This window comes from Babylonia areolata, chromosome 31, assembly GCF_041734735.1.
Source record: "Babylonia areolata isolate BAREFJ2019XMU chromosome 31, ASM4173473v1, whole genome shotgun sequence".
Classification (NCBI taxonomy): domain Eukaryota; kingdom Metazoa; phylum Mollusca; class Gastropoda; order Neogastropoda; family Buccinidae; genus Babylonia; species Babylonia areolata.
Genome location: NC_134906.1, coordinates 12554157 through 12568260, shown reverse-complemented (window position 1 = coordinate 12568260; position 14104 = coordinate 12554157). Strand labels below are relative to the sequence as shown.

Below are 14104 nucleotides of genomic sequence, written 5' to 3'. Positions count from 1 at the left end.
ATGCAGATGTTTGGGGATTTTTGTTTTCTGTTTTAAGCATTTGTGAATACATGTATAATTACCTTTGTGTTTTGTGCTGTTTTGTTTATATTGCTTGCTTTGTGTTTTCTCAGAATTTTTCATTCATGGGTTGGTTCACTGTTGATGTGTCTGCAAAGCAGATATAAAGTATTTCCTACAAATCATTACAGCATGTGGTGTGTGTGATGTTTGTTCAGGGTTCTGAAGTTTTTGTGATTTGAATTTTGTGGGTCTTTTTGACTGTTTCTGCTTTTTGTTCTGCTCGCTTGGTAGACACGCGAGGGGGCAGAGGGCACGTTATCTTTCCAAGATCAGAATCTCAAATTTGTTGTTTGTGTAAAAGGAATATGTTCTTTGTGCCATATCTGTAGATGTCGGTTAATACCTAAGTTTGTATATGGCATTGATTAGGGCAAATCTTTTTTTTCTCTTTTTGCTTTTAAACAGTACTGCTTTATTCTCATCAACAGTTGGTGGATTTGTTGCCATGTTTAAACACATGAATAGTGATACTGATACTTGAATATTTACATTTGTAAAAAGTGAAATGTGTATTCAGCTGTTGTCCATTCTGTATCCAGTGATAATATTAAGTTTGTGTGGTTCATTGTTGAAAACTAAACTGTAGTCATATCAATTGCATTTTCGATTGGTGTGTCTGTCATATATTTTATATTGGACAGTGATCCTGCATTTTCAGTCAAGGTTATCTAGTTACAGGTTTTATTTTCAAGATTGAGGATTATAAACCATACTGTGAAAAGGCTGATAAAACTTTAGTTGTGTCTCATTCACTGTCAGTCATTGTGTTCTGTTGTTTCTGTTTATGTGCTTCTTTAGTTTTTGTGTTATCTGCAGTGAATATGTTCACCTATGACATATGGGTGATGTTCACCATTGACATATAGGTGCTCACCAAGGAGTTTTCTTTCCTTGTTTTAAATCAGACAGCTGCCCTGCTTCGAAACGCCCATGCACAGTTGTGATCAGTTTTAACTCATGATTGATTTTAGCCAGAGAAGAAGATTGATTTTAGTCAAAGAAGATGGAGTGCTCTTTTATTATGTGTCATTATCAAAAGTGCGTTTGCTTTTGGTTTTGGAAGAATGTCAATTGCACTTTTATTCTGTACAAGTGTGAGACGGTGGGTTTTACCACTCTTTTTATTTGTGAGGACATGTTGTTTTTTTTCTTTTCTTTTTCAAACATCAGTTGCCAGGGAAAGGTACTGAAACTTGTCAGGAATTTAAGTTCTTATGTTCTGTTTGAATTTCAAGCACAAATTTATGATACTTACAATTTAAAAGAAATTAATAATGACTAATTACATGGTTGAGGTACATCTGTTGATGTTGGTCAAAACGCATCAGCTAAAATCTAGTGAGCATACAGAGAGGAAGAATGTTTGTGAATATGAAGACAACATCAACGGTACAGTATAGTCATCTTGAAAAATTATGTAGGGAAAAGACTGGTTTGCGTTGTGGTAGATCTGCAGATGATTAGTGAAATACTGGCTGCCTGAGATTTTTTAACAATATTTATGAACATAAAAAGCTAAACTTTATTTAAAAAAGGATTATCTTCCATTTTAAGGAAAAAACTCTGTCAAATCCTTAGAGCTCCTTCTGCACTCAAGGACTGCAATCCTAGATTCAGGTTCACTTTTTTTTTCGTTGTCTTCTCTTCTTTTTTTTTTTGAAACGGACTTAAAATATGTTGCTGTTTTTGTTAGCTGCACTCTATTTTCTACGTTTGGTATATGCAGGCTGTGCTCATTATTTCTTTAACACACTAAGTCCTGTCCAGAATTTAGGGATCTTCAGTATGTGATGTTCTGTTTATTATACTCAAGACACACGTACAGTGGCAGATCCAGACAAGCTGACCCACCCTTAATCCACCAGACGCTATAAGGATTCAAATAGCAGTCATCAGGGGTGGCTTGCTTATCATTTAAGAATGTTGCCAGCTTCGCAGTAAATTCCACATATACTTTGGAACATTCTTAACTCTGAGCAGACTTAGTGCTGCCAAGATTACATGCAACCCACCCGTAGCTCTAGTAATAAAAGCCAAAAGTTTACACCTGAATCACACACCTTAACATTTTTTTTTTTTTTTTTTTAATTTATGTGGTTGTGCTGGCCTGTATAACCCCCAAAGTCCACAGAGAAGGATACTGTGTCACGCAATTGCTGATAGGCAATAATGGTAATTTTAGAATTTATCTGAGAGATAAATGAGGGAAAAATAACACACCAATAAATGACCCAATCTCCTTTGTGCAGAGCTGGTTTGGGGAAAGAAAAAAAGATGGTGGGAAATATTGACTTCTGTATGTTCACAGATACAAGCTTCCTTCTTTTTTTAAAAATTATTTTTCTTTCATTTTAAAAATTCTGTAACTGAATGAGGTGCTGCTTGAGCTGTTTTATTGTTGTCAGTTGTTTGGGTTATTTACAAAATAAAGCAGAAAAATAAAACTGGTTTAGTTTGCGAAACAAACATTTGTTGTGTGTTGTTAAGAAAAGACTGCTACTGGGTGAGCAATGTGTGTGTGAGAGAGTGTGTAAGCACAGGCCAAAGGCTTGTGAATATAGAACAAAAGATAGGCAGTCTGGGTGGGTTTCCTTGCCCTCTGGATCATTTTTAGCAACTGTTATTTTATTTTGAGGGTTACTGTGATCAGTCTACTATTTACCTCTGTTCCACACATCAAATTCCCGATGAAAGTGGTCTTCTGTTACCTTTTCAGGAAAGCGAATAAGGCAGACAATTGATTGCTGCAGTGAACATGTGATGGGTTGTATCTCTTGAACTCACACAGTTATTCTTTAGACACTGCACTGGCACTCTTTACAGACCATGTTCAGATGCATCATGCAGTGGATTTCCCATGAAAAGATTTTCTTTAACACTTTAAAGGCTGTCATGGATATTGTTGCGCACAGTATCCTCAGATTATACAAGGTCTTCAAACACAACACATAAACAGCCAAGCATACATAGATTAGGTTGAATCTCTGTGTGCTTAGAGTTTGCATGGCATTTGGTCAACTTTTTCACCAAACTGAACAACTTTAAGAATGTTCTTTGATTACAAAGTTAGTTCAACTCATCTCACTTTTTGGATCACTGTTCTTCAGTAAATGTGTGGGCTGTACGTATCCTGTGGCAGAGTATACCTAGTGAGGCCCTGAAAAAGATCCATGATAAAGAAATGCCATATAGCAATAATAATAATAATAAACTAAGAGTGCATATGTGTACATGTATACCTAAATACTCATGAGCTTATGAACATGTGCACACACACACATGAAGAAAGAACTGGTATACCAATTGAAGTCTACAGCACGTGTGCTTGTTTGCATGAACATGTATACACATGTATCTCTCTCTCTCTCTCTCATGCTAGGGTTTTGTTGTTGTTTTTCCTTTGGTGTGTGTGTGTGTGTTTGTGTGTGTGTGTGTATGTGTGTGTGCGTGTGTTACTCGCTTCCGTTCAGTACAGATGTGAGCGATGTTGTGTCTCTCAGTTTGACGCTGTGTTATACTCGTACATTATACATGTATTAAGTATTCAGTATAACTACATTTATATACTTACATGTTTGTGTGTCTCTTAGAACAACGGCAGATGTGTAAGTCGGCCAAAGTGCTAATATCTTCACCGTTGGAAAATAAAGATTCATTCATTCATTCATTCATTCTCTCTCACACACACACAAAGCATTTTCTTCAACTGGACATCTTATTTTATTTTTCTCTATACAGATAGGGAGATATATCTGAGAACAACAAGATAAAATAACTCTGAACTTAAACATCTGAGAACATTAAAATAAAATCACCAAATGCAAAAACAGAAATTACATCAACAGAAGAATGTGGTCCCCACTTCTTACAAAAATAAACTGATCAAACAAAATATGTTTAGTTTTATTTTCAAATGCAACAACACAATAAAGATAGAGAAAGAAATCTCAACATTAAATTCTGAAATCAATACTAGTATATTACCAAACTCTGAAGTGATTTTCACCGAAATATTTGTTTTAGCATCTTGTGTTTCAGTACTTAAGTTATAGAATGAGTTATACCAAACGCACAAAACACCTGACATCCTTAAAGGAAATTTGAAACTGTACATATTGTATGCATTCAATAGCAGATCAGCACCATATTTCCTTTTCTTCTTTTTTTTCCATGACAAAAGAGGTTCAGCTCTCAACAAGAAAAGGACCTCCCCTCCACAAAAGACAACGTTAACAAAAAACAAAGAAAAAAAGAAAAAAAAAAAAGAAAAAAGAAAGAAAGAAAGAACAAAAGTCTGGAGTTCTATGTACAGTGTTCACATATAGAAACACAAATGTATACTTCATTTTGGTTCTGCTGATACTGTGATAGGAGCTTCAGGTCAAAACTGTAAAACTCTGGATATACATGTGTGTAGGGACTATTATCATTTGATCAAATTATATATTATTATATATTATTTAAAAAAAAAAAAAAAAAAGCAACAAAAAGCCAGGTCTCTAAACTGTTTTCTCATCTCTTGTTTTGTTTTTTCCCCTGTCAAAGCTGTGGTACACAAAAAATGCAATGACAAACATATGGTAAGTGATAATCAAGTCACTGAGCTCATATTGGGTATTAATGATATGACTGATACACACATAAAAGGCATTGTTTTTCCTTATCTCCACATCAAAACCTTCAAAAATAAAACTTAAAATAATGCAATGTTAACAGTACACAAACCTTAATGTTATATCCACACTGTTACAAAAGTTTATATTCATCCAAGTGTGAATACACTCATATATATATATATATAGAGAGAGAGAGAGAGAGAGAGAGAGAAGATAATAATAATGAATAAACTGAATCAATAAATTATACTTTAAACTTGTGTGTGCGTGTGTCAAGTCAAAATTTTTATTTCAAGATGGTAGTTGAATAAGCAACGACTGCTTTTTCTTTTTTTTGCTTTTTTTTATTTTTATACATCAAGCCATCTTGCATGTGTGTGTGTGTGTAAGTGCCATTTTCAAAACAAAGAGAAGAAACAGCATCACATTTCCTGACAGTCAACACAAGAAAAAAAACCCAACTGTTTTCTGCAGTCTGTTTTAGGTCATTCTCACCAGCTCCCTTAAAAATGAGAAATGTCACATTACAAAAGAAAGTTTTTATTTGAACAACAGCAACAAGTTTTTAATTACTTTAAACTGTTAAAGAAAAACAACCTTGGGTGTACATCAATAGCCATTTCCCCTACCCTCCCTCCAAGTCAACATCATGAATGAAACACTTGTACTCTATTGGCAGAAAAATGAAACAACAAAGAAATCAATCCAACACACTACACTCATCCACACACCACACCCTAATTCCCTGCAACAACACACAAATTATGAATGCTAATTAAAACCTTAATGCTCAGAAACAAAGTGAGGAGTTGAGTTGGGTCTGAATGGGGTGCATTGGGGTGGGGGTATTGGTTGGTGAAGGATAGTCTTTTTGAAATTAACACTTTTCCAGGTGAAGACTTAATGTATGACAACACACACAGAGGTGACACACAGACATGCATACACACACATAGTGACACATACACAGAGTGAATCACACACACTGACACAAACACTGGGTCGCAAGCACACACTCACACAATCAGCAATGCACCAAGCTGACCACAATCTGTGACAAAGCAAAAATAACCAAAGATGAAAAACAAAATCTATGATGACTATTAATATGAGTATTCAATTGTTATACCTTTGTTGAAGCCTGTTTCTAAATTGTTGTGGCATATTGTCAGTGGCAAAGCAGATGGTCTTAAGATGAAAAGTTACTATATTAGTCATTTACAGTGCAAAAAAGCCATATAATGATTTGTTTTGTTTTGTTTTTCAGTTGCCATTATTTTCTCCCCCTCCACTAGACCTTGAGTGGTGGTCTGGATGCTAGTCATTTGGAAAAGACAATAAACTGAGGTCTCGTGTGCAGCATGCACTTAACGCACGTAAAAGAATCCACAGCAACAAAAGGGTTGTCCCTGGCAAAATTCTGAGAAAAATCCACTTCAATACAAAAACATAAAACAACTGCATGCAGAAAAAAAAAAGAGTGGTGCTCTCAGCGCAGCAACACGCTCTCCCTGTGGAGAACAGCTCGAATTACACACACAGAAATCTGATGTGACAAAAATTAGAAATACAATACAGTACCAGTTCATGAGAACCATACAAAATGTACTTTTTCTATAATATTGCCTTGTTCTTGCAGTGTATAAATTGTACTAATGCACTGCATCTTTCATTTGACATTATCCATTCCTGCAGCTAGTCACAATATTTTGTAATGGGTTTGTTTTGTATTATTAAATAAACAACACCTAAGAATTATTACTTCAATATAATTATTATGATAATCAAATAAGAATTAAGATGCTATAATAATAAAATTTCTATATTGAACATTTCATTTGTTAACTAGTATTTTGATAACACAACTTTGCTTTTATACGAATCATTGTTTTTGACCTTGTTTCACTTTCAGTTTCAGCTGTTTGTGCTCTGGAGTAAGCATCTTTGGCACCCACTGGCAGCTGACCTTCGAGTAGCCAAGGTCATCATGGACAATTTTGTGTGCTGTCCCAACAGATAAGCTCAAAGTCCTTGCAATGTCATCCACTGTCACCCTTCTGTCAGACTGAATGAGGTCATTGACTGATTCAATCACCTCAGGAGACCTCACTTTTGTAGGCCTTCCAGGCCTGTCTTCATCCTCAACATTGCTCCGTCCTTCTTTAAACAATTTAGCCCACTTGTAGACATTTTTTCGGCTGAAACATGTGGCACCATACACAGTTGACATTCTCCTATGAATTTCAACTGGTTTGCACCCTTCAGCAACCAAAAACTTGATAACTGACCGCTGTTCAATCCTGGAGCATGCTTCTTGGTCGGCCATCTTTGTTAATAGCCAAAACTCTCAAAGTTTTTTTAAATCTGCAAAACACATTAAATCCATGTGAAAAAGAAGTAAAAAAAAAAGAAAAGAAAAAAAAGTAAGCTTCTATCTGTATTAGTCCTTATACCGAAAAATTCACCTTATTTATTGAATGACCCTCGTAACAATCATATTTTAATGGTGTTGTTATATATATATATATATATATATATATATATATATATATATGGAGTAGTGTGCAGTTCTAACACATATATTTCAGTCATTTGTGTCACACATATACATCCATCACTCTCTCAATCCTCCTTCTGCACAATGGACAAACACGTCGTCCCACCAAAGTTGATCGCACAATCTGGTTGGCACACCTCACACACAGACACATGTGTTTACATGGCAGGATAAGCACAGACTTGTTAGCATCCTGACAAACGACACACTTTCTCTTGTCTCGCTCTCGTTCCAGTTCACGTTCAAAATCGTCTGGATTCATGTCTTTTGAAACGTTTCTGGATGGTGTTGAGGAACGGCTGTGGAGTAAATGGTCACCACTGAACGTTGGAAGCTGGACGTCTATTTCATGATCACTGTCTTCAGATGTGAACGTCTGAGAATTGAGAGAGGCATCAGACTCTGATTCAGCAGAATTATCATCTGAATCTCCATCACTGAGTGTGAGTTCTGAGTGGGCATCTGACTCCTCCCCTCCATCCGTGTTTTCATTGTCACTGGCCTCTGGAGAACTGTTGTCGACATCATCGTCCTCGAAATCACTTTCAAAACCTCTGTCAAATGTCATGTGAGCAACCACATGGTTAGTCTGCCTGGCACTGTTCTGTCTTTGTCTCCTAAAAGAAAAAAACATGAAACCTCTCCTGTGCAAAATGTGTACCAGTCTTGATAAAACCATGTACAGCATACAGCAGATGGCGATGCCGATGTATGTTTCCTGAGTGACACCCATGAAAGCAAATGACACCCACATAGTCAGACGCATCCACAGGTTGGCCACCCACTGTGTGATATAGGATGGAATGATGGATAGTGTGGCTGGCACATATCCAATGCCTATCCACAGTCCTCTGATCAGCCACGCCGAAAAACTGCCGATTGTTGTAAAAATGTCACAAACATAAACCACAAAGTCCTGAGCCATCATGGCCATGTAATCCCTGGTTGATTCACATGTCTCCACAACATCTAACGCAGACTGATGCAGAGCCTTGTAGGTCAGAACGCCGCCATTCCACAAACCCAACACCAATGTTTCCACGCCCGTGAAGAGCAAGCATAAAAGTTTATACACCAAAATGCAGATGCGCCACAAGAGCACTAACAGAGCACAGACACAAGCATAGATCTCTGACAGAAAATCAAACACATACAGCAGAACAGTTATCACCGACTGCACAATCCAATGCAAGGTGGTGACGACAATGTCCACAATATAGCATGCCCATGTATACAGACTAGTCACTAAAATATAGTTTGCATGTAATATGTAGGCAGTCCATTCTGAAACTGTGGTAACAGACAAAGCAAATGTTGAACAAACGCCCATAAATGTGTCGAACGTTGTTTGGAAAACGCCCATTGCTAGCTGTGCTCGGTGTCATCCAATGCATACAAGAATGCTTGCGTGCACATTGCAACACTATTTCCTCCGCTGGTGCTCGCTTTATTTTAGTTCTGCAGGCTTTTAAACATACGGCAATTCTTTCATTATTTGAACAAAATGAGTGACAGTTAATATCGTCTATACCATTACAAGCATGCATTCAAAACTGATACAGAAATTCAACGGACCCAATCGTGTACGGTTGCCGGGTCGAACTAGAATCGAGCACTCTGTTTTATCACTTTGTCAACTCTTTCGAGACCATTGACTTAGTCCAGTTTTACACTCGAAACTTTTAAACTGAAACAGCGCAATGATGCTTTTACAAACTCCAGCAAAGTCAGTTACCCTACCTCAAGAAATAGTTGCTTTTCAACCTACAAGATGTTCAACATTACATTCCAGCAGTCAGGAACTGTTGCAGACGCGTCTCTTTCCATTTCACGGAAGTGATGTTTTCATAAACACTTCCGGTGCATGAGAACCGAAAGTACAATGAACAGCATTTTCATAAAATTATTGTTTCACAGAATCACAGAATCACAGAAATGTTTGGCTATAGGCTAAAAGCCTTTTGCCCTCATAATCAGTGTCCATTTATGTGCTTTTGGATCACTTGTTGTGAACAGACCCTTGTTTAAATCTGGCATAGTGTATACTACATTTCTCTACAGCTCAATAAAGATTTAACTCTGTGGAAAATACATGGTCCTTAAACTTTTTGTCAACGTAATTTTTGAAGGCGTTTACCGATGGTGCATTGATGGTGTCATAGGAAAGGTTATTCCACAGATTTATGATACGGTTAGTAAAGAACTTGCGGAACTGGTTAGTTACGAAATTAGTTTTGTTTATTTTGAAGTTGTGCCCTCGAGTTTTATCATAGTTAGCCATAGTAAACAAGGAAGAGGTGGTGCAAGGATCATAAATATTGTGCATGATCTTATATACTTCAATGAGATCACCTCTTAATCTTCTAAACTCTAGGCTAGGCATATTAAAAAGAGCCAGGCGCTCCTCATAACTAAGATCACGAGTACTATTAGTGTTACTAGTTATATACTTGGTAAATCTGCGTTGAACTCCTTCAATCATATTTATGTGCTTTTTAAGGTAAGGGCACCATACTGAGTTTCCATATTCAATAATGGGTCTAACCAGAGCTTTGAACAATGGAATCATAATTTCGGGAGATTTATTAGTTATAGTTCTCACAAGAAGACCAGAAATTTGATTTCCCTTTTTCACCATATCATTTATATGTGCCTCAAAGCTTAGTTCTGGATCCATCGTGATCCCTAAATCTCTTTCCGCTGTTGTACTTTCCATTGTTCGAGTTACCCCCTTTTCCTGTATCGTGTACTGATACTGTGGATTATTCTTTCCAAGGTGCAGAACTTTGCATTTCTCGCTGTTAAATTGCAACAGCCAAGTATTTGTCCATTTAACCAGATTATGTATACACATTTGCAAGTGATCTCTATCTTCTATATTTCGGATGGCAGAGTAAGCCTTAGTGTCGTCTGCAAAAATTTTTACTTTACAATCTACCTCACCAGGCATATCATTTATAAAGTATATGAACAAGGTCGGGCCAAGAACACTACCTTGTGGTACACCACTAGTTACCTTAACCTTTGATGATTTACTACTATTTACACTTACAAACTGTGATCTTCCATTTAGAAAGTCTCTGATCCACAATAGTAGCTTGCCTTTTATCCCATAGCCTCCTAGCTTATTCATGAGTCTGTGATGGGGAACTGTATCGAAAGCTTTCCTTAGATCAAGGTAGACTGCATCGACTGGTACCTTCTCATCTAGCATGACTAACCAATCTTGTAATGTAACAAGTAGTTGAGTAACACACGAGCGCCCTCTGGTAAATCCAAACTGTTCTCTAGATAACAGATCATGTTTGGTTAAATGTTGGCAGAGAGCGTCTCGAATAAAACCCTCAAAAACTTTACAGACAACTGATGTTAGACTGACTGGACGATAGTTACCGCAGAATTCTTGTTACCTTTCTTAAAGATAGGTCGTACTTCTGTTTCTTTCCAAGCTTTTGGTATTTCACCCTTATCTTGTGTTCTATCAAACAAGATCTTAAGCCAGTGGGTGAGCAATAACTCAGTTCAGCAAGCTCTATTAATGCTCGTGGGTGTATCTCATCAGGTCCTGGGGACTTCGATGGGTTTAGGCTCTTTAGAGCTTTTTCCATCTGTTCAACTGTGATCTCCACGTTGGAAATTTCAGTAACCTCTATCTTACATGAAAACTCTGGAACATTTACGTTACTCTCCTCGGTAAAAACACTAGCAAAAAATCTGTTTCGTTGGTTTCAAAGTTAAAAGTCTGAATGGCACCACATCTTGCAATTGCTCATTGTCTTTTGCAGCTCAAACAGTTCCGCAGACGTGCGGTGTCAAATTGTTCAGACTCACATTTTTCGGACACAATTATTCGGACACAGACATCAGTACTCGCACCGCACGCACTCGCTGGCGCAGCGCCCGGGCCGGGCACTCTCACACACACACACACACACACACACACACGCACGCACGCACACACACATTCACATGAACAATCGCATACACAGATACGAGGAGTGGGGTGCGTGGAATGGGGCCCTGGGACGGGCCGGGGCCACGGCCACGTGTGGGGCAGCAGAGGGGGGCGTGGGGGGCGGGGGCGTGGCGGCTCATTATGCGGTATGTAGCTGAACAGAGACTGACTAAAAACTGAACTACAAGAACTATGGAATCATAATTTACGCCGAACCGAACAGAGCAATGGTACGGAAAACTATGATGCCAAACATAAATAACCCCTCTGATTCCCGGAAACATGTACTGCCAAGTTCGGTAAGACAAAATGCGTGGTAACAGTTCAAGTCAGTTTCTCAAGGAGGCGTCACTGCGTTCGGACAAATTCATATACGCTACGCCACATCTGCTGGACAGATCATGTCTGAAGCTGAGCTGCATAACCCAACACACTTGTCAGGCCTTGAGTGCATGCATATATATTTAAGTACCTATCAGAGTGGACTGATTTCTTCATATGTACTTTTGCCAGAGGACAACACTCTCGGCGGTTGCCATGGGTTCTTTTTCAGTGCGCCAAGTGTATGCTGCACACGGGACCTCGGTTTATCGTCTCATCCGAAATACTAGACACTCAGTTTGATTTTCCAGTCGGCAAACTTGGCCGGGACCGAGAAAGGGCAAGAGCGGGATTCGAACCCACACCCTCACGGATTCTATTGGCAGATGGACGTCTTAACCATTCTACCACCTTCCTCCTTCCTCCTGTGTGGTAACAGCTTGTGTTCAATGAAAGCTTTTTAAGTTTTTCACAAGAAGACCAGAAATTTGATTTCCCTTTTTCACCATATCATTTATATTTTAAGTTTTGGCAAGCCGGCAGTCAGGCACACGGATTAAAGTTTCAGTGGGATATGAACGCTCGGTCGTCCAGTATACCTAACCACCATTTCTCAAGAGGTGTCACTGATAGGTAAGGTCAATGACTGAAGAGAATCCAAGAATTATATGTGATGAAACAGGAAACTGACATGGTGAACATCAGTTTTAATTGGAAGTATCACTGAACTACTATGTTATTATGGGCCTATTCATCTGGTGATCACTAAACAAATGGTGGCCGTGAATGTCTCAATTTTCAAAATCCGGCCATCAGTGTAGTCCGATACCGCCTCAGCACGGAAAGACAATGATCTCACTCTGGGATGTAAATCACGGACATACATAGGTTCGTGGATATAAACCATGCAGTTGCCTGCCTGGCCTGTTTAAGGCATGGCTCAGAGAGAATCCCTGCACCGTGGAACCCTCGGTCCCGACGGTCAGTCTCCAGCTGCATCAGTATCAGTATCAGTATCAGTATACTGCATCAGTATCAGTATCAAGGAGGCGTCACTGCGTTCGGACAAATCCATATACGCTACACCACATTTGCCAAACAGAAGCCTGACCAGCAGCGTAACCCAACGCGCTTAGTCAGGCCTTGAGAAAAAAGAAAAGAAAAAAAGAAAAGTTGCTGCTGTAGTGAGTGCGTTGTCATGAACTTCTTCATTAAGTACTTGAGTCTCTGACCAGCGACTGTGATACTGGACTCCGATCAGCATAGGGTTTCCCTAAAGTTGGTTGGTGCAAGCGGAGTGATGCGGTTACCCAGTAGTAACGCGTCCGTCCGCCAAGGAAGTGAGAATCTGAGTGAATGCAGGGATCGGCGAATCCCGCACTCGCCAGTAGTAGTTTTCTCAGAGTCCCCCTCCACTGTAACTGTAATCGAGATCCCCGTTGTGTAGCATGCACTTTGCATCATGACAACGCACTCACTACAGCAGCAACTTTTCTCACGGGCGGAAATACTGGGATTGTTTGCAGCTGGTCGCATATCTCTCATATTCCCTCGATTTGTCCCCTCAAGTTGTGATTGGTTCCCGAGTCATAGCAGTTCCCTTTGAACAAGCGGCACTGAGATGAGGGGAAGGCAGTTCCATAGCCTTGCCGCTGAACTTGAGATTCTCGAAAGTTTTTTGAGGGCATCATCAAATTGGGTATTGTTAAAATAATCAGCTGATACTGTCGGCCGCCTTGAACACTATATTATGTGTGGCTTGTTTTCTTGTCAAAGTGGATCTTCTACAGAATTTTGCCAGGAACATAAACCTTCTTGTTGCCGTGGGTTCATTAACGTGCGCAAAGTGCATGTACACAATGGGGATCTCGATCACAGTTCTAGTGGAGGGGGACTCTGAGAAAACTACTCAGTACTGGCAAGTGCGGGATTCGCCGATCCCCGCATTCACTCAGATTCCCACTTCCTTCAGTGGCGGCGGACGGACGGGTTACCACAGTGGGTAACTGCATACTCCGCCGGCTTGCACCAACCAACTTCAGGGACGGAAAAAAACCTGTCAGGCTAAGCCCAATATCACAGTCACTGGTCAGAGACTCAAGCCACGGTACTCAAGTGAAGAAGTTCACCGTATGAGTATGTCACTCTCCGGTCAGTCCAGTCCCAGAACGTCATCACTGATGCCCGGCGACTGATGAAGTGAGCGCCAGTTTTGCGAGAGCATGTACACTGAACCTTTGGCAGACCGTGACAGCACGTCAGTGCCACAAACAAAAGGGGCACACCATTTCAGAGACGAAGCTGGAGGTGTACATGGCCGTGCCGTTCTTCCTACACTCCTATACATAATGCCTGGACAGTGGTTGTACCATCGCCATGCGCGACCAACTGCCAGAAGCTTAACCACTTCCACACAACCCGTCTCAGAAAGCTTCTCATCATCAACTGGTAGGACAAGATATCACACACTGAGATGCTAGGTAAAGCAGACAGCCAGTGACCTGACGAGCATCTACGCCATCTTGACCCACTGAGTCCAAGCTTCACTTGCGCACTACAAGAGACTTTCTGTGGTGAATTTCAACAAAGGAG

General features: G+C 39.5%; 1 protein-coding gene across 1 annotated transcript; it reads right to left on the bottom strand.

Annotated features, from left to right (window-relative positions):
- Positions 1-3759: 3759 nt before the first annotated feature.
- Positions 3760-9056, bottom strand: LOC143276125 (uncharacterized). The gene has a single exon (XM_076580534.1). It carries the CDS (start codon positions 8597-8599, stop codon positions 7277-7279), a length of 1323 nt encoding a protein of 440 aa, XP_076436649.1. The 5' UTR covers positions 8600-9056; the 3' UTR covers positions 3760-7276.
- Positions 9057-14104: the final 5048 nt, after the last annotated feature.